The sequence below is a fragment of the Scyliorhinus canicula genome, chromosome 11 (genome assembly GCF_902713615.1).
Source record: "Scyliorhinus canicula chromosome 11, sScyCan1.1, whole genome shotgun sequence".
Lineage (NCBI taxonomy): Eukaryota > Metazoa > Chordata > Chondrichthyes > Carcharhiniformes > Scyliorhinidae > Scyliorhinus > Scyliorhinus canicula.
This window is the reverse complement of record NC_052156.1, coordinates 107,264,139-107,285,491: the sequence shown is the minus strand read 5'-3', so window position 1 is coordinate 107,285,491 and position 21,353 is coordinate 107,264,139. Positions and strand designations below refer to the sequence as shown.

At 45.2% G+C, this 21,353-nt stretch overlaps 1 protein-coding gene across 3 annotated transcripts in view; it reads left to right on the top strand.

The window, feature by feature from the left end:
* The window catches only part of LOC119973262 (lymphoid-restricted membrane protein), a 227,807-nt gene that overhangs the window by 189,405 nt on the left and 17,049 nt on the right, over positions 1 to 21,353 (top strand). For 2 of the 3 annotated variants that reach the window (XM_038811011.1, XM_038811010.1), the window contains exons 34-37: positions 3,094 to 3,140; positions 5,954 to 6,019; positions 7,450 to 7,541; positions 10,675 to 10,785. In XM_038811011.1, the coding sequence (XP_038666939.1) occupies positions 3,094 to 3,140; positions 5,954 to 6,019; positions 7,450 to 7,541; positions 10,675 to 10,785 (316 nt within the window). The remainder of the gene's footprint in view (positions 1 to 3,093; positions 3,141 to 5,953; positions 6,020 to 7,449; positions 7,542 to 10,674; positions 10,786 to 21,353) is intronic. The other variant, XM_038811012.1, reaches the window with a different exon arrangement.

The window sequence follows — 21,353 nt, the reverse complement described above, 5'->3', positions numbered from 1 at the left end:
TACTGTCTGTCTGGTGGCTTGGGAGCTTTCTCTGTACCAATTTAAATCTGAAGGAAGGTGTCTGCTAACCAGACCTCTGGTTCAGACCCTTCATACTTTTAGAAATTCTCATGGTCTTTTCTTAGCCTTGTTAAACTCTCCTGGCCTGGTCTTGGCTTCTTTAGCTTCTATGGGTTCCATCTTGACCCTCTTTACCTCAGAAGGCTTTACCCTAACCTCTGGAAAGTCCTCTGGCTTTCCTTCTCCACCCCCCCCCCCCCCCCAACCGCTAATCCTTATTGCCCCTGTCGTACACTTAAGGACTTTCTCAACTCTCCGCAGTTGAGTAGAATTTTTCTGGTTCTCTTCTGTTTCCCCTCTGGGCGTGGTACCCAGCATTCCATCAAATCATTTTCCAGCAATTTTCCTGAACGGGTAAGCTTGGAACAACTCCATCTGGCACTACACCAGTGTCCAATGTTTGGCAACTTTGTACCCAGGGGAACCTTTGAACATGCCAGCAAGCCCTTTACCAATTCTCTGGTATTTGTTCTGCTTGCAAATGACATCTCAGCAACTGCGCTATAAGCATTTGAAAACACCTTGGGCTGGATTTTCTGCTGTCTGGATTCTCCGTTGCACCAGCAGCGCACCTACGCCTGGGGATTTCCCGATGGTGGGAAACCCTATTGGCTGGCTGGCGAGGCAAAGCATTCCGCCGCCAGCGAGGGTGTGCCACACCAGAAAACCGGTGCGGTGGGATGGCGAGTCCCGCCCCATGTCTTTAAAAATAGTTATTTCTTTTCTCTTGAGCTTGTGATGCAAAAGGAGTCATTCTTCTCTGTACAAAGAAGTCTTTGTGAGTAATCTGTCTGACCCCAATTAGGTTTGGGTCTGGGCTGGGTACACGATAGACATGGTTCTGACCGCAGCTCCCCCGTATGGTCTTTTGGCAAACCAGCAGTTTTCTCTGTGCCCAGGCTTTGCATTGGAAGCATGCAGAGCAGATCCCAACTGGTCCAGTCCCTTTCTTTAAACTCTTCTTTCCTTTCATGACACAATCTAATTTGATTTCACAAACGTATGTTGAAGGTTTATTTTGCACACTAACTTGCACCTATTTCTATAACACTGACAAAATTTCAAACAATGCTCGAGGCTCATGCAAACCACAAATGTTAAAAGGTGAAAAGAAGTAGAGATTTTCCCATTCACTCTGGGCTCCTCCTACTAATTAAACGCTCCACTTCTCTTCATGACCCACTCAGTTAACACTGTGATCTGCAGGTTACACATTGCGCTGTAGCTCTAAGAATATCCTTTCCAGAATCCTTTCGGCTCTTCCGAGTGCTGTGCCTTCAGCGAAGACCGATTCCTGTTCCTGCTTCTCTTAGATACACTTGCATTTAAGCCCGACTTGTTTGCTGATTTAGCTTTGTTTTACTGTGTCCTTCTTTTAACTTTAGGCTTTCCCTTGTGCAAGAATGATCTTGTAAGCATTCCATTTTTCTTTCCATGTTATTTAGCTCCTCGCCCACCACCCAATGAGGAGTCATGTGTCATCTTTGGATGGTTAGCCCTCTTCGTATCCAGGACTGGCTTGAAGTATTAGTTGGTAAAGAATAGGAGAGACCAAGAATGGAGGATCGGTGCGTGCTAGAGGTCACTGTAGAAACCAACTTGGAATGTAGTGATTCCGTTGGGAGAAGTAGGAATGGGATCAGGAGAGGGATGGTCTTTGGAGGTGGACTATAGGGAGAAGTGCTGGAGGAGGATGGTGGTCAATGGTGTCGGAGGGCACTGAGGCATAGTGCATTGTGATTGTAGTTTACACAGGGTATTGTCCATCACTTAAAGCAGGCAATGTTGATGCTCGAGCTGGGAAGGAACCCAGACCAGACAGGCCACGGACAGATTTAATTGGTGTTTGTGGACAATAGCTGGGAAGTGAAGCTTTAGCAGCGCTACAAGATCACAGATGGTTAGAAGGTAAGTTCTTTAAGGAGTCATCACAGAACAGTTGTTACTGAGAATAAATGTGCTTGAGGGAAGAATAAAGTTGAGATTGATGTTTATTGGTGACAATGAGCCATTACTTAATCTGGAGATGAGAGGGAGTCTCTCTGTGTGTCTCTCTCTCTCGGAGCGGGTGGTAGGTTGGAGAGGGAAATTGATCCTGATGATGTCTGAGGAGCTCGGCAGTGCCCAAGGAGGACAAGTGATGTTGGACGCGTACGAAGCATCCAAGTGGATAGCTTCCATTCGGGGGTGAAGTTATTTGTTGAGCCCCTGGATTTTGAGGTGAAGTCTGTACACAGCAGGGTCAGATTGCATGGTGAAAAATAGAATTTTAACTCCAATCTTCAAACACAAATGCAGAGATGAACTATGTTTGTTCAAAATGGAGAATCCTGCACGTTTCCAAACAGAGGTTTCTTTGTAAGTGGAACAAGTCCATTGCAGATATGCGATAATGGGATGAGATCGCAACAAGATTTTTAATTAGCAGATTCATTGGAAAGGATTTTCTCTTTAAAAGTCCTGTCTCAGGATGTTGATGTCACGGAGGTCAACATTTATCGTCCATTTCTCGTAGCCCTGAGAAGGAGAGTTAGGAAATACCAGCATCAACATCTCAAACCCGTTCATGTCGGCAAGGTGGTGGTGAGACACCGCAGTCCTTCTGGTAACTACTGTCTGTCAGGGAGTTCGGGGATTGTGGTCAAGGGATGATGGAGAAACTTGAATATAATTCCAAATCTGGATGGTGTTGAGGGGAGGGGATTTGGTGGGAATGCTGCCCCCATGCATTGAGGATTAATTTCAATATACTGTGGCAAATTGAGAAATATATGCAGTAAACAGCCATTCTTGATGCTTTCTAAACAGAGTGGGATATGCAGAGTGCAACAATCCTTAAAAGGTCCCTTACAAGAGTTGATGAAAATCCCCTCATACACGTGATCAGAGATTACACTGAAACTTCAAATATGAACTGCAGTAATCTAATGCTATAGCAGTACTGGATTTCATGATCATAACAATGGGGCAGACATTTTAATGAATGTTTTAAGGAATTTACATTTATTGACCTAGAGTATCATTCATTTTCAGATGAATTGCGAAGTAAAAAGTTCCTTACTCCACAGACATTTGGCAAAGTAAGTATTCAAAAGTGGAGGCCATTTAGCTCAGTTGGCTGGATAACTGGTTTGTGATACAGAACAAGGCCAACAGTGTGGGTTTGATTATCGTACTGCCTGAGGTTATTCAACCCTGCCCCATGCCTGCGGTGTGATGATCCTCGGGTTAAATCACCACCAGTCAGCTCTCCCCCTCAAAGAAAAAGCAGCCTATAATCACCTGGGACTATGGCGATTTTACTTTATTCAGGAGTATGTATACACTGTTGTCCAAAACAGCTGTACCGATGTGAGACCTCTCTCAGGCAGATGCACCAGGGTTCAGTTTTGCAAGTGCACATGACCTGAAAGAAGACTCTGTGGCTGGTTGATTTGTAGGCGGGCATTCAGCCCCTCGTATCTTTGAAAGAGCTCTCCAATCAGTCCAGTGACCTGCGCTTTCTCCATTGCCCTGCAAATTCATCTGTTCAAAATAGTGGACAGGAAACGGTAGTTAGCTCAGGAGGTCACCAGTGGAGCTCAAGCATACCAGATGCCAGACCAGCTGAGAACTGGACCGTCCGGTATTAAAACCAGACCAATGGCCACCCTACAGCCAGGATGCCTACAATTTCCTGATCCGCATGGCTGCTGGTTATCCCAATCAGTCATGAGGATTGATACTGGCTATTTCTATACACAAAAAACACAGGAAAGGCTGTGGATTCTTGGATCAACTCATCAAGAAAGTGGGAGATCGATCGCTCTATGCTCTATCTTTTATGCAAGTACAAATGGTCTTTTAACTTGTTGTTAGTTTTTGGTTGGGTTGGATTTTGATTGCTTGCTGGGAACAATGACTGAGAACCCTGGCAATAAAATAGAATATTCTATTTATTTCTATTTCTATTTCAAGAGTATTTAATTCAAGAGTATTCAAGAGTATTCTATTTAAGAGTATTACTCTTAGAGTGATCTAACTTTCATTTATACAGTGCTATTCACAACCTCTGGACATCCCAGACTGATATAAATCCTTTTGAAACACAAGTCTTGCTGTAACTTGGAGAATGTTTACTCCATTCTTCCTACATTTACAGGCAATGAGCTCCAGTTACAACGGATAATCAGGAGAATGCCGGGGACAAAATCACTCCCACTGATTCTGGGCAGTTTTCCTCTTCGTGCAGATTTTGATCGCACCAATTATAAAGTCTATTGAACCCCAAAACATTCCCAAGGTGGTGAATGGAAATTGTAAAATGGCAATCTTTCCAAAAACATAGTCCTGTCTCTTTCCTTAGCTTCACTTTTCTTCTCCGTCGTTGTGGGGAATTCTGCACCCACGTTAGCCCGTAAGTGCAAATGGCGACATGGGCACAAAATCTCCTGCAAATCAGAAAACAAGGTTCTCTCCGGTGAGATCTCGTTTTCTGATTCTCCCCCCCCACCCCATTGAAGCCGCGAAATTCCCGGCCAAAATCACATTTTAATAAATGATATAATTAAAGGGCTTCCCTGCCAAATGGGGAATGTATCGCCTTCGCCAACATTCAGGGGTGCAAAATTTCACCCCTCATCATGATTTTCCTTTGTCTTGAATCCTGGTACTTTTTTTACTTTTACTACATAATTTTTGTATGTACCACTTCGAGGAAGACACAGGCGAATAAACTTGATGGCAGAATGGAGGAAATGCTGGTTAAGAGTTTCTGAGTCTGTCATGAAATGGTGACCGGGGAGGCCCCACAGTATTACCCTGACTTAATACCGAGATTCCAAAATGCACGACTGAACGGATTGGGTCAATCGCTGCTTGAGATTTGGTTGTGTCAGGTCCAACAGTGTTTCAGCACCAATCATAGCTGAGGTGTCATCTTTCAGATGGTCATTAAGGCTGTCTGTTAAAGATTGATGTTGAGGATCCCATGGAGCTTTTCAAAGAGCAGTGAAGTTCCCTTGAGATAAACCCACCATTTATCCCTCACTAAATGTCACTAAAACAAATAAGCAAGTCATTTATTTGTTAGCTGTTGAGACCTTGCTTATGCGCAAGTTGACTTGCATTACAATGGTTATTGCTCTTCAACTATAATTACTAGCTGTAAACCACTGAGGCGTTCTGAGGTCACAAAAAAGTGCTATAAAGATAATGGCCAGAATTCTCGTTTGCTGGTGATAGGATTCTATGGTTGCACCGGTTGCGCACCATCGATTTCCCAGTGGGGTGGGGTGGCTTCAATGGGGATTATTGACCAGATAATCTTGCCTCCAGCGAACGGCATGCTGCTGAGAAGCACACAGCTGGGAGGTAGGTGAATCCCGCCCAATATTTTTTCTTGTTTTCTTTTTTTTCCCTCTTTCAAGACCGCACCATCTCGCCCACCCCCCTGTTGTACACCTATCCTCCACCTTTGTCCTCTCATTTAAAAAAAAATTTAGAGTACCCAATTATTTTTTCAAATTAAGTGACAATTTAGAGTGGCCAATCTACCTACCCTGCGCATCTTTGGGTTGTGGGGATGAAACCCATGCAGGCACTGGGAGAATGTGCAAACTCCACACGGACAGTGACCCAGGGCTGGGATTCGAACCCGGGTCCTCCGCGCCGTAGGCTGCAATGCTAACCACTGTGCCACCGTGCTGCCCTACCTTTGTCTTCTCATTCCCTCAATTGATTGTTGTCTTGATTGAGACAGAATCAGAATGGGGAGTTGTATTGCTCCTTCATGAATGGTCAACACTTGTCAGACTTTCCAACTTCCGGAAATGAATATTCAGTATCAAATGTGGAAAGGTTGCCAACGTGAAGTACAACTTTGTTTTTTTCCGACCATTATTTCCCGTTATAGAGTTCCCCGCGAAGAGTCAGCATTGCAGCGATCCCGAGAAGCACCGGGGGATCACCGTTTGACTTGGTAAGAAATCTACAAGATATGAAAATGTCTGCAATGTCATTCATCTGATCAGTGCTAGATGGGGCAGTGGCTTCACACCCAGGCACCATTCAGGATTCCGGAGAGGATTTTTAATTTGTAGTAGTGCAATAGATGCAAATGAAAGCGGGTTGTGCAAGTGAATCCAATATGCACAACTGCAATACTTGGTAGCTGGAGGGAAGAAATTATATGAATGATGTTGCAAACTGCACAATTAGTTTATTAGAAAAGTTGAGATTTATGGGTTTGAAATAACTCATGTTTGTGAGTTCTTTTTTAAATATACATCTTGTATGCTGTGGGGTTAAGATAGTTTTGTTTAAGAGTTGGCTGCCAGAAAGCCTTCAAGTACTTGGTGTGATGCTATCACAGAAGGATTCAGCACTTTATGTGACAGAGCCAGTGCAAAGCTCAGCGGCAACGTTCATTTGATCACAAACCAGCTTGCTTTCTAATATAACATGAGGTCACCATGACTTCGGCACTCTGTGGGATTGGGAACATGGTCTGTTTCTGTTCTCTTCATCCTCATTCCCTCTCCTCCCTACTGCTTATACAAAGAAACTTGTAGTTGGGTTCTCACTGCCTGCTGTGAGCATGCTTGATTTGTGACCCAGAGCAGAGAATGTTGGCAGGGCTACAGGGCTGACATGAGCACACACAGGACAGGAGAAGACTAACAAGTCCATCCAGACGTGCATCATTGCTCTCCCCAATCTCCCTCCCGCAGCTTTGGAGATAAAAAATAGATACCGTGGGCCAACTCGGAGAAAACTCTTGGACATTCCTCCCCAACCTTTGAAGGACATCAAGTTTCAGAAGATGCATGTAATTGATCATAATTACAGCAACCACTTGGCTACCTTCCACTGCTCTTTGATATGACCTGAACTTGCAAGAATTTATCCAGCTCCCTATTAAAGGACTACAATGATCTCATACTTGCCACACGTGTTGATAATATATTCCAGATGCTGATGAGACACTTGGAGGATTTTCTTTTGCAACATCCAGCACCATCATTGCTGTTTTGCCAGAAATCCTTCTCTCCAATTCTCAAACACTTTTTTTTTGGGTTCAGAGGAATCGTCGTTTTGACCCAGATTGCCAGTTAATCTATTTTGACCCTATTTCAATCACTTGTGATTACTCTGTGCAATAGTGGATATGTTACTGGAGTAGCAATCAAGAAGGGTCTGAGATTAATCAAGAGAATGTGAATTTAGATTTTTGAAAATGTGTTCTTAATCAGGCGTGAATGTGACTTTGCCACATGATAAAGCACTAGATCCTTCCTTTCCAATGGCCCCCACTCCTGACACAACTTGGCAACAAATTGGACAGTTCTTTAACTTCGGAAGTGTATTAAATTCTGAAGTTGACCATGGTACATTTGATTTACAATTTAGTCAAAGCTGAAGGAGATGGATGAAGGAAGAAGAAGGTCTGAAGGAGATCAGGACAAGTTTCGGAACAAGCTTACAAGAAAGATGAGCACTTGGTAGGTCACCAGTTTTGTACATATACTGCTTTTGATTATGGCGTTGTAGCCATTGTGCTGGTTATGGCAGCAACATGGAACCAGAAATCCAGAGAGCTTAGGAGGCTATTCAGCCCATCATGCCTGTGCTGGCTCTTTGAAAGAGTTACTAATTAGCCCCACTCTTCACCCGCTGCCCTGCAAATCTTCCCTTTTCAAGTCGCCATCCAATTCTCATTTGAAAGTTGTAATTGAATGTGCTTCCAGCACACTTTCAGGCAGTGCATTCCAGATCATCACTCCAATGAACAGCTGGGATATCCTTTCAAGTTGCATTAGCCATTTTCACTTTTCGAAGGTTAAGTAAGAGCCTTCGGTAGGTCAATTTGGTGGCTGTTATTTGCTTATGCCCAACTGCCCAGCCACCTTGTCCAAGTTAAATGGAGCGGTATTAATTTTATTACTTAGTATTCAGCTCAACTAAGTCACTGTCTGGGAAATTGAGAATGTGGAATATTTACAACATTGAGCAGCTGAGTTGAATAATATGGATCCATTTAAGGGAAAGCTGGGTAGGTTCACGAGCAAAAAAGAGTAAGAAGGATGTGTTGATGAGGTTAGATGAAATAGGCTGGGAGCAGGATCGTGTGGAACATAAGCACCAGCACAAACTAGTTGGGCTGAATGGCCTGTTTTATTTTGTGACTTCTGGGTAATTCTTATTTAAGGCTATCGGAATGGGAAATGGCTTTTGCCATTGCTCAATCTAGACCTCCCATTGGCTGACTCAATACAAATGAATTGACCCTGGTGTTTAGGAGGGTAGCCTATTCATCTACCTGAGCCAGTGTCAGCATTGTTCCATGCGTGATTTTTAACTTGTGCTGTCCACTCACTTTTCCCGCTCATCACCTTAAGCATATTAAGAGCCATATTTTGAATAGATGGTCAAAGCTGCATGCAACTATTCTGAATATGGCCTCTGTCAAAGACATCTATGAAATTGCAATTCATTTTCCCTGGAAGCTGTGCAGGAATGCTGCTGCACAGCAATCTAGATGTGCCACAAGGGATGAACTGGGCACACGAGCAGTATTCTTTAGAAGATGCACTCCTGCCTGGTTACACAAATAGGTCAGTGAAGAGAGCGTTAGTTGAAGTGGCTTGTTTCCACTTAGAATCATAGAAAGGTTACAGCACAAAAGGAGGCCATTCGGCCCATCCTGTCCCTGCCAGCCCAAGACACCCAGGTGCCTTTTCTAGTCCCATCTTCCTGCAACCGATCCATAGCACTGTAGCTGAGAGGGCTTACAGTACAGATCCAGGTACTTTTTAAAAGGGTTTAGGGTCTCTGCCTCCACCACCAACCCGGGGGGGGGGGGGGGCAAATTCCAGACTCCCACTACCCTCTGCGTAAAAAAAAAAAGTTCTTCATCGTGTCCCCTCTGCACCTTCTGCCCCTTATCTTGAACCTATGTCCCCTGATTCTAGAATTTGCCACCAAGGGAAACAATTTTATTCTGTCCTCCCTATCTCTCACCCCACTCTTTTCCCCCCCCCCACCCATAATTTGTACACCTCAATTAAGTCACCCTTCAGCCGCCTTTGTTCCAAGGAAAATAATCCCATCTCTCCTCGTAGATACACTTTTCTAACCCTAGCAACATTCTTGTAAACCTCCTCTGCACTCCTCCAGAGCAATAATGTCCTTCCTGTAACGTGGTGACCAGAAATGTATAGACTATTCCAGTTGTGCCCTCATCAGTGTTTCTTACAATTCCAACATTAAATCCTTTGTGAAACATGTTTTGCCTTCTTTGGTTTGTAGATAAGATACTATGGAATGAAAAATCAGGCAGGGTCTACATCTGGCAGTCATTCCTCGATGGTTAGTTTACTGTCGAGCAGCATATAAAATCAGTTCCACAGTTAATTAGTCTTGAATATAGCCCAAAGTGAAATTGCCGTGCCCAAGAGGGTAAAAGCTTAGTTTTAACATCTATTTTGAAGTCCTTACACGACAATGTCTAGGTGCATCAAAACACAGGGTTCAATTCTCCCCAAAAAATGACTGTCATTTTGAGTGTTGCGTGAGATGATTCCCACCGGGTGTTTGGTGCAATCCAGATTGCAGTACACCCACACTTAAGTCATTTATTTTTTGTTTGTTTTGAAGCTTGTCCTTTGTTTGGAGCTTAGGGAGTTTCTCGTTGACACATCCCACACTTAGAATTTTTTTCTGCAGAATTTTTTTCTGCAGTCACCAGTGGGGAAACTAAACACGTCGGCAAAACGGGCTCCTTGGAAATCGGGGTGCCATTTCTAAAGAGTGCCCAGACCTCAAAGTGAGGTTGAGGGACCCCTCACCCTGTACCAATGGATACCATGATCCCCCACAGAGGGGGGGCGACACTGCCGACCATGTAGGGGCAAACTCCCTCTTTTCCCCCCCGCATCTCTCCCATCACTAAATGTCCATGTGACGCCCCCCCACCCCCCCCAAACCATCCAGGGATGAGGGTGACCCAGCCCCACACTCATCCATCCTCCTCACAGGCATACCCTGCTATGGAGACTTTCAGACCCTATCCCTTCACACACCCCCATCCTTCATAACCTCCCCTTCATAACTCTTTCCTCCCCTTCAAAACCCCTATTAACCCCCCCCCCCCCCCAATTCATGACATGGCCTTCTATAGGCCTCACCCATTGGCATCGCCCCTTGGCACCCTGGCAGTGTCAATCTGGCATCCCTGCCCTGTCCTGTCCCTGACCACCCGGGGCTCCAATGGCCACTGGGCACCCCAGTGTGGTCGTCATGTCTGGTCTTGGAGACCAGTACTAACTGGTGGCAGCATCAGGCTTCACCGTTGTGATTGGTGAATGCTGGGAGACTGTGGCCTCAAATGGGCTGTGCATATTTTAATGAGCCTGATAACTCATTTAAATATGCTTATCTGGATCACATCCTGCGAGGGAGCAATCCAGATGTGTAAGACGTAGAGGGTCGGGAGCATCACGTGCAGCTTGACGCCTGGTACAAAACCCATTTTTGGTCACTCCCACTATTGCACCCAGCAGAGCACCACCTGCTTCGCTTATTTAAACTGCCATAATTTTTGATAATTATCTGAATTTTCAAATCTTGCTTTAGGAAATTTTTAGGGCAAAAAGAAAATGACCCTTCTCTCTCCCGACCAACACTGCATCGATTTATCAGCACCTGTACCTGGGGTGACAAGGACAACCAACCAGTGAATAAAGGGTGAGTCCCTAATTTTGATGCAAGTATCTATCCATGAAAAATGTTTAGTTCCTTTATCCTTTCATGGGCATTGGGTTCACTGGTAACGCCTGTAAATATTTACCCATCCCTAATTTCCCTTGCACGGAGTAATTTGCTGGGCCATTTCAGAGGGCAGTCAAGAATAGAATAGAATAGAATAGAACAGTACAGCACAGAACAGGCCCTTCGGCCCTCAATGTTGTGCCGAGCAATGATCACCCTACTCAAACCCACGTATCTACCTGTAACCCCCCCCCCCCCAACCTTACTTTTTAGGACACTACGGGCAATTTATCATGGCCAATCCACCTAACCCGCACATCTTTGGACTGTGGGAGGAAACTGGAGCACCCGGAGGAAACCCACGCACACATGGGGAGGACATGCAGACTCCACACAGACAGTGGCCCAGCCGGGAATCGAACCTGGGACCCTGGAGCTGTGAAGCATTTATGCTAACCACCATGCTACCGTGCTGCCCTTGAGTCAACCACATTATGACTTCCGGTGGCGGCCATGCGCTAAACAGCCCGTGTACCTGGTGGCTCTTGCGCGGGAAAACTTTATCGACCCATTAATACCGGTCGGACCTTTGAATGCGGTCCTGATTCTCGCTGGTGAAGGTGTCGGCAATTCTTTGTGCAAGGTTCGGAATGCACAAGGCAAAGAGCAATGGAGGAAAAAAAGGGGGCCGCATGAAGGCGGCAAGGCACTGAAGAGCGCAGCTGAAGGCGTGATGTCGGCAGGCATGGAGTCAGCCCAATGGTCTGCTGCTCAATTGGTAGACTTTTTACCTGCTCAGTTCCAGAAACAGAGGTTGGAAACGTCTGACGATCTGGATTACAGCAGTGGAGAGAGTTGAGCAGCATTTAGAGGCTATGGACGCGTGGCCCCAGAAAATGGAGGAATCCGTCGCCAACCACAAGGACCGGCTTGAATAGAGCACATCGGCAAAATACCCAAATAGTGGGTCTGCGGAGTGGTTGGAGGGCTCACAACTCGCACAGATGCTGTAGCCCCCCCCCCCCCCCCCCCCCCCCCCCCCCCCCGTCCCGGAGATTGACCATGGACGCAATGCTGAGGAGAAAGCCAAAGTTGGGCAAGCAGCCAACAGTAATGATGATGCGACTGCACCATTTCCTGAACAAGGAGAAAATTCTGAGGTGGGCCAGGCAGGCAAAGAAGACCTTGTGGGAGGGAAGCGTAATCGGAACATACCCCAATTGGAGTACGGAATTGGCTAAATGATGCGCCGGATTCAACAAAGTCAAGTAGATAGAGTAGATAGTCAGAGACTTTTTCCCCGGGTGGAACACACCATTACAAGGGGACATAAATTTAAGATAAATGGTGGAAGATATAGAGGGGATGTCAGAGGTAGGTTCTTTACCCAGAGAGTAGTGGGGGCATGGAATGCACTGCCTGTGGTAGTAGTTGAGTCGGAAAATTTATGGACCTTCAAACGGCTATTGGATAGGTACTTGGATTAGGGTAGAATAAGGGAGTGTAGGTTAACTTCTTAAGGGCAGCACGGTAGCATTGTGGTTAGCACAATTGCTTCACAGCTCCAGGGTCCCAAGTTCGATTTCGACTTGGGTCACTGTCTGTGTGGAGTCTGCACATCCTCCCCGTGACTGCGTGGGTTTCCTCCGGGTACTCCGGTTTCCTCCCACAGTCCAAAGATGTGCAGGTTGGGTGGATTGGCCATGACAAATTGTCCAAAATTCTATGATTAACCTAGGACAAAAGTTCGGCGCAACATCGTGGGCCGAAGGGCCTGTTCTGTGCTGTATTTCTCTAATAAGGTGGTATTGCACAAGGAAGCTATGAGATCTGGAATTTGTACCTGGCCCATTTGTGGATTACCTTTTATAAACAGGAGCACTTTTTAGACATCGCGGAGGAGGTGGACAAGTTTCTTTGGGACCCGGGGGAGTGGGAATCTGTAAACACGTCAAAATGTGGTTGTTCTGTGCCGTTGATGATATTGTTGTTAGTTCGATTGCTGTGCATTCCTGTCTCATTCTCCTTCCTGTTTTCCATTTTATTGAGGTGGGTTTAATGTTCAGGGGGCTGGGGAGATGTGGAGAGTGGGATAGTGGTGTTTTATTTAGAACATGGAACAGAACAGGCCCTTCGCCCCTCGATGTTGTGCCAAGCACTGTCCGAAACCAAGATCAAGCTATCCCACTCCCTGTCATTCTGGTGTGCTCCATGTGCCTATCCAATAACCACTTGAAAGTTCCTAACATGTCCAACTCCACTATCACAGCTGGCAGTCCATTCCACACCCGAACCACTGAGTAAAGAACCTACCTCGGACATCCCTCCTATATCTCCCACCCTGAATCTTATAGTTATGCCCCCTTGTAACAGCTACATCCACCTGAGGAAATAGTCTCTGAACATCCACTCTATCCCCCTCATCATCTTATAAACCTCTATTAAGTCGCCTCTCATCCTCCTCTGCTCCAAAGAGAAAAGCCCTAGCTCCCTCAACTTTTCCTCATAAGACCTATCCTCCAAACCAGGCAGCATCCTGGTAAATCTCCTTTGCACCATTTTCAATGCTTACACATCCTTCCTATAGTGAGGTGACCAGAACTGCGCACAATACTCCAAATGTGGTCTCACCAGGGTCATGTATAGTTGCAGCATAACCCCATGGCTCTTAAACTCAAGCACCCTGTTAATAAACGCTAACACATAGGCCTTCTTCATTGCTCTATCCACTTGAGTGGCAACCTTCAGAGATCTGTGGACATGAACCCCAAGATCTCTCTGTTCTTCCACATTCCTCAGAACCCTGCCGTTGACCCTGTAATCCGCATTCAAGTTTTTCCTACCAAAATGAATCACCTCGCACTTATCAGGGTTGAACTCCATCTGCCATTTTCCGGCCCAGCTCTGCACCCTATCAATGTCTCTTTGCAGCCTACAACAGCCCTCCACCTCATCCACTACCCCACCAATCGTGGTGTCATCAGCAAATTTACTGACCCAGCCTTCAGCCCCCTCCTCCAAGTCATTGATAAAAATCACAAATAGCAGAGGATCCAGCACTGATCCCTGTGGTGCACCGCTGGCAACTGGTCTCCAGTCTGAAAATTTTCCATCCACCACCACCCTCTCTTCTGTGTGATAGCCAGTTACTTATCCAATTGGCCAAATTTCCCTCTATCCCACACCTCCTTACTTTCTTCATGAGCCGACCATGGGGAACCTTATCAAACGCTTTACTGAAATCCATGTATACGACATCAACTGCTCTACCTTCATCTACACGCTTAGTTACCTCTTCAAAGAATTCAATCAAATTTGTGAGGCAAGACTTGCCCTTCACGAATCCGTGTTGACTATCCCGGATTAAGCTGCATCTTTCAAAATGGTCATAAATCCTATCCTTCAGGACCTTTTCCATTAATTTACCAACCACCGAAGTAAGACTAACCAGATTATAATTACCAGGGTCATTCCTATTCCCTTTCTTGAACAGAGGAACAACATTCGCCACTTTCCAGTCCTCTGGCACTATCCCCGTGGACAGTGAGGACCCAAAGATTAAAGCCGAAGGCTCTGCAATCTCATCCCTTGCCTCGCAAAGAATCCTCTGATATATCCCATCTGGCCCAGGGGTCTTGTCGACCCTAAGGTTTTTCAAAATTGCTAATACATCCTTCCTCAGAACATCTACCTCCTCCAGCCTACCCGCCTGTATCTCACACTCATCCTCAAAAACATAACCCCTCTCCTTGGTGAACACTGAAGAAAAGTATTCATTCAACGCCTCTCCTATCTCTTCTGCCTCCATGCACAAGTTCCCACTACTGTCCTTGACCGGCCCTAACCTCACCCTGGTCATTCTTTTATTTCTCACAAGAGTGAAAAGCCTTGGGGTTTTCCTTGATCCGACCCGCCAAGGACTTCTCATGCCCCCTCCTAGCTCTGCTGAGCCCTTTTTTCAGCTCATTCCTTGCTACCTTGTAACCCTCAAGCGACCCAACTGAACGCTGTTTTCTCATCCTTACATGCGCTTCCTTTTTCCACTTGACAAGACATTCAACCTCTTTTGTGAACCATGGTTCCCTCACATGGCAATTTCCTCCCTGCTTGACAGGGACATACCTATCAAGGACATGCAGTATTTGTTCCTTGAACAAGCTCCACTTTTCATTTGTGCCTTTCCCTGACAGTTTCTGTTCCCTTCTTATGCTCCCTAATTCTTGCCTAATCTCAACATAATTACCCCTCCCCCAATTATAAACCTTGCCCTGCCGTATGGCCCTATCCCTCTCCATTGCAATAGTGAAAGCCATCAAATTGTGGTCACTATCTCCAAAGTGCTCTCCCACAAACAAATCTAACACTTGGCCCGGTTCATTACCCAGTACTAAATCCAATGTGGCCCCACCTCTTGTCGGCCTAACCACATATTGTGTCAGGAAACCCTCCTGCACACATTGTACAAAAATGCCCCATCCAAACAGTTCGACCTACAGAGGTTCCAATCAATATTTGGAAAGTTAAGTCACCCATGACAACTACCCTGTGACCTCCACACCTGTCCATAATCTGTTTTGCAATTTCTTCCTCCACATCTCTATTACTATTTGGGGGCCTATAGAAAACTCTGAACAACGTGACCACTCCTTTCCTATTTCTAACCAGCCCATATTACCTCATTTCAGTAGGCAGATCCCCCTCAAACTGACTTTCTGCAGCCGTTAAGCTATCCTTGATTAACAATGCTACTCCACCTCTTTTACCACCTTCCCTATTCTTACTGAAACATCTATACTCCGGAACTTCCAACAACCATTCCTGTCCCTGTTCTAACCATGTCTCTGTAATTCCCACAACATCGTAGACCCAAGTACCAATCCATGCTCCAAGTTCACCTAACTTATTCCGGATGCTCCTTGCATTGAAGTAGACACACTTCAACCCACCTTCCTGTCTGCCAGTACACTCCTGCAACCTTGATACCCTCTTCAGTACCTCACTACGCTCAACACTGGCTTCTGGACTACAGCTTGTTTTCCCATTACCCTGACAAATTAGTTTAAACCCCCCCCCCCCCCCTGCCGAAGAGCTGCAGCAAATTTCCCTCCCAGGATGTTGGTGCCCCCCCTGGTTCAGGTGCAAACCGTCCTGTCCCACCTTCCCCAGAATGTGCTCCAATTATCCACGTACCTGAAACCCGCCCTCCTACACCATCCCTGCAGCCATGTGTTTATCTGCACTCTCTCCCTGTTGCTCAACTCACTAGCACTTGGCACCGGCAAAAGACCAGAGATGACAACATGGTTTGTCCTGGCTCTCAGACTCCACCCTAGCTTCCTAAATTCCGGTTTTAAATCCCCGTCCCTTCTCTTACCTATGTCAGGGGCAGCAGGGTAGCATGGTGGTTAGCATAAATGCTTCACAACTCCAGGGTCCCAGGTTCGATTCCCAGCTGGGTCACTGTCTGTGTGGAGTCTGCACGTCCTCCCCCTGTGTGCGTGGGTTTCCTCCGGGTGCTCCGGTTTCCTCCCACAGTCCAAAGATGTGCGGGTTAGGTGGATTGGCCATGCTAAATTGCCCGTAGTGTCCTAATAAAAGTAAGGTTAAGGGGGGGTTGTTGGGTTACGGGTATAGGGTGGATACGTGAGTTTGAGTGGGGTGATCATGGCTCGGCACAACATTGAGGGCCGAAGGGCCTGTTCTGTGCTGTACTGTTCTATGTTCTATGTCGTTGGTACCGATGTGTACCACGACTTGTGACTGTTGCCCCCTCCCCTTTAAGGATTCTGAAAACATGGTCCGAGACATCGCGGGCCCTGGCACCCGGCAGGCAACATACCATCCATGAGTCTCTTTCGTTGCCACAGAACTGTCTATCTGTCCCTCTAGCTATCGAGTCCCCAATAACTATTGTTCTCCTGCCCTCCCTCCTTCTCCTCACAGGGATGGACTCGGTGCTGGAGATCGATTCACTGTGGCTTACCCCTGGTAGGTCGTCCCCCTCAACAGTGTCCAAAGCGGTATACTTGTTACTGAGGGGAACGACCACAGAGGATCCCTGTACTGACTGCTTCCTACCAGCCCCTCTCACCGTCACCCATCTTTCTTGATTCTTCGGAGTAACTACATCCCTGAAGCTACTATCTATGACCACCTCTGCCTCCCAAATGATCCGAAGTTCATCCAGCTCCAGTTCCCTAACACGGTTTCTGAGGAGCTGGAGATGGGTGCACTTCCCACAGGTGAAATCAGCAGGGACACTGACGGCGTCCCTCACCTCAAACTTTCTGCAGGAGGAACATTGCACTGCCTTCCCTGCCATTCCCTCTAGATAGCTTGCGGATAAAACAAGAAAAAGAAAGAAAGAGCTTACCTGATATTCCCTCAACCCGTTGGGTTAGAGGAAGTGGAAGGTGGGGGACACTACAAGTGTAGTGTCTCGGGTTTATGAACCGCCCAACTTAAATACAGGTAAAAATAAAACACTTAACCAGCAACCATTGCGCTCTGTACTATAACAGCCGTTATGTCAGCTGTTATGGGCCCGTGCAAACAATTTAAATCTTTACTGCTTACCCAGCAGTCACTCTATCCTCACTCCGACCGGATTCAGCTGGAAACCCCCAACAGTAAGTTGTTTTTTAAAATTTACTCCCCTTCTCAGCAAGCACTCACTCAGCAACCACTGTGCTCCGCACTATAACAGCAATCAGCTGTTTATTTATGATGGGGTTTGGGTAATATGGCCGGTTCTGGGTAGTCGCAGGCCCTGTGCGAGGGCCATCATACTGGTGTGAGCACCAGTAAATGGAAGGGATGGGGGGGACGTGAGGAGGGCAGGGTTTTGAATGTTTATTCTCTTTGGTTTAGCCTGGGGTTGTCACGGTGGGTTGGAAGATGGTATGGGGAAGCTGACGGTGTGAGTAATGTCAGGACACTGAGATATAGTTGGTGGCAGTGGATGTCTCACAGGGGCCCCAAAGGTCATGACTTGATGACCTTGGGTGATTGGCTCAAGCAAAAATATGGCTGATTACCCGGGGCAGGGGATAGGTGCCCCCTCACTTGATTGGGAACATGGAATGTCCAGGACCTGAATAGACCTGTTAAAAGGTCGTGCATATTTGCTCATCTGAAGAACCTGGGGATGGACTTGACGTTTCTCTAGGAGACACATTTAAAGGTGGGGGAACCAGATAAGATTGAGAAGGGGATGGATTGGTCAGGTCTACCACTTAGGACTTCATATGAAGACAAAAGGGGTGGCTGTGTTAATAAGTACGAGGGAGTCATTTGAGAAGATTCTGGGGATTCTGAGTGAGTTTGGCTCCTTCTCCGGGTACAAGCTCAATATGGCAAAGAGCGAGATGTTTTTGATAGGCTCCGGAGGACAGGATATTAGCAAATTAAGAAGGATGACCCAAGTTCGGGAAACCAGGATGTAGAAGCGGATTGGCTGGAGATGAAAAATTATAAAGGTAAGAAGTCATTTGTGGGAGTGGCGTACAGGCTCCCTCATTGTAACTACACAGTAGGACAGAGTAGAAAGGAAGAGATAATGGAAGCTTGTCAGAAAACACTAATAATCATTGGGGATTTTAATCTGCTTATGGACTGGCAAAATCAAAGATAGCACAGATGAGGAGTTCCTGGAATGTTTTGAGGATAGTTATTTGGAACAGCATGTTCTGGAGCTAACCAGACTAACTTTATAGTAGACCTGGTATTGTATAATGAGATGGGAGCAGCAATCGTAATATGTTTGAATTTTACGTGCAGTTTGGGGGAGAGAAGAGTGCACTCAAGACTAGTATTTTAAACTTAAATACAAGCAATTATGAAGGCATGGAACTGAAGTTAGCTAAAGAGAATTGGCAAGTTTGCCTAAGGGTTGGATCAACAGAGATTCAGTAGCGGATATTTGAAGGGACATTTCAGAATATACAGAACTGACACATTCTGATGAGAAAGAAAAATTCAAGGGGAGCACCCACCATTTGTGGTTAACTAAAGTTAAAGACAGTATTACACTGAAAGAAAATGCATTTATTTGCGCAAAGACGAGTGGCAAGTTAGAAGATTGGAAAAAGAATAAAGAAGATCAAAAAAATGACAGATTGAGGAAGGGGAAAAAAGACTAGCCAGTAATATAAAGGTGGAGAGAACATGTTTCCATGGCTATTTAAATAGAACAAGTTAACAAAGTGAGCAATGGTTCTATAGAAAGTGCATCTGGGGAATTGGTAATGGAAAGTAGGACTATGGTGAATGAATTAAACAGGTTATTTTGCATCCATCTCCACTATAGAGGGCACAAGTAACATCGCAGAAATAGCTGTAAATCAGGAAATGGAAGGGAGGGCAAAACTCGGCTCTTTACAATTTATTTAAATAACTTGGATGAAGGGGCTAACGGTATAGTTACTAAATTTGCTGACTGTACAAAGGAAAGTGAAAAAGGATGTAAGGAGTCTACAAAGGGTCATCGATAGGATAAGCGAGAGGGCAAAAATATAATGTGGGAAAATGTGAAATTGTCCATTTTGAGGAAGAATAAAAAGTAAGCATTTTATCTAAATGGTGAGATTGCAGAGCTCTAAGGTAAAGAGGGATCTGGGAGTCCTGGTCCATGAATCACAAAAGACTGGTATACAGGAACAGCAGGTAATTAGGAAAGCTGGTAGAACATTAGAATTTATTGTGCGGGTAATTGGATACAAAAGTAGTGAGGCTATGCTCCAGTTGTACAGGGCATTGGTGAGACCACATCTGGAATAAGGAAAGAAGTAAATGCGTTCGAAGCAGTTTAGAGAAGGTTTACTGGACTAATACCCTGAATGGGTGGATTGTCTTATGAGGACAGTTTGGAGAAATTGGGTTTGTATCCACTAGAGTTTAGACAAGTAAGGGGTGATTTGACCTTATCCTGAGGGGTATTGACATAGTGGATGTAGAGAGGGTATTTCCTGTTGTCGGAGATTCCAGAACTAGTGGTTTAAGAATAAGGGGTCGTTCATTTAAAACCAAGGTGAGAATTTATTTCTCTCTGAGGGTTGTGAGTCTCTGGAACTCTCTTCCCCAAAAGGCAGCAGAGTCTTTGAATATTTTTAAGGCAGAATTAGATAGGTTCTTGATTAACAAGTTGGGAGGATGAATGTTTGTCCGGGTAGACCGGAACGTAGGTTGAGGTTACAATCAGATCAGCCATCTTATTGAATGGTGGAGCAGGCTCGAGGGGCTGAGTAGCCTACTGCTCCTAATTCATCATAATAATAATAATAATAATGTGTTCATATGCTGGTACTGTTTGACTTTTGGCTGCTTTGAATAAAGAGTCAAAGGTTCTGCTCCTTTTCCACAAACACCTTTAATTTACTTCAACAGAGTCTGCACAAAACTCTAACATCACATCACCTGACACAATGGCCACCTGAAGTCCCTTTACATATCAGTGTCAATTATTGGATACTGAATATAAATGAGACAACTAATTGGAATGTCTCTTAACCCATTACTTAACAGTCTCCCCTTCCTTGGAGAAAAAAATAATTAGGGGCAAACAAAATCACAAGAAACTCAAAAACACACATGCAATTTCCCCCCTTCTTTTTTTTTCATTTTTGGAAGAAAAAAAGTCACCGAAACAGTACTTCATTAACAATATCCAAAAGTTTCTTGGAGATAGCCCTTCTTTTTGTAAAACAGTCTGATAATTGATAGCTACTGTCAACCCATTTAATTTTTGCTATTTTCCCTCTGTCCAACATCTGCTTCAAACTTGCGATGTCTTTCCTTAACCTTTTTTCAATGACACTTTTTGTAGAGTGCACATTTTCCCACAAGGATTTATTGTCAATGTGACATTCAATAGGTATATTACCCCTAATCCCCAAATTTCTATCAATATCTGAGATATATAAACAGCCATATCCACCGCCTCTACAAGGCTTAACGTCTCAGCAGCTAAAGTGCTTTTGACCATTCTCCTTATTTTCTTTGTTTCGCACACAAGAGGGCAACATTTACCATTGTTTTCCAAAAGGAAAATTATAAAATCTCCTGCGCTTGAAACCCCATCACATAAATTTGCATAGGACACATCACTATAAACTGCGTATCAAGTGCCTAAGGTCACCTAAAACCGGGAGCCTCTAAACACACACCTGCATTTTTAGTTTGACCAACGCTTTATTTGCTCTCATTATGTCTTTCACATTGGGATCATTCATTTTTGTACTCCACTCTAAGACGTCAAAACTTACGTCCGGTCTCGTTTGTCTACCTAATCAATTCAGTTGCCCAATTAAACTTCGCAGTTGCTCTTTTTCCATCTTTGAAACCATTGTGTCTTTTTGTGAAGCCCGGCCACAGCTAATTGCTATTGGGCTAATGCTTTCCAAATAAGATTGCTGACATAAAGTTGCCCCTAACTTAGTCTGTCCGATTTCCAGTCCAATATATTTCAATGCACCGGAGGCCTGACTTCCAACCCTGAATTCTTTCCTCAAACCAGAGATTACAATAGCTTCGAAATCACCAGTCCC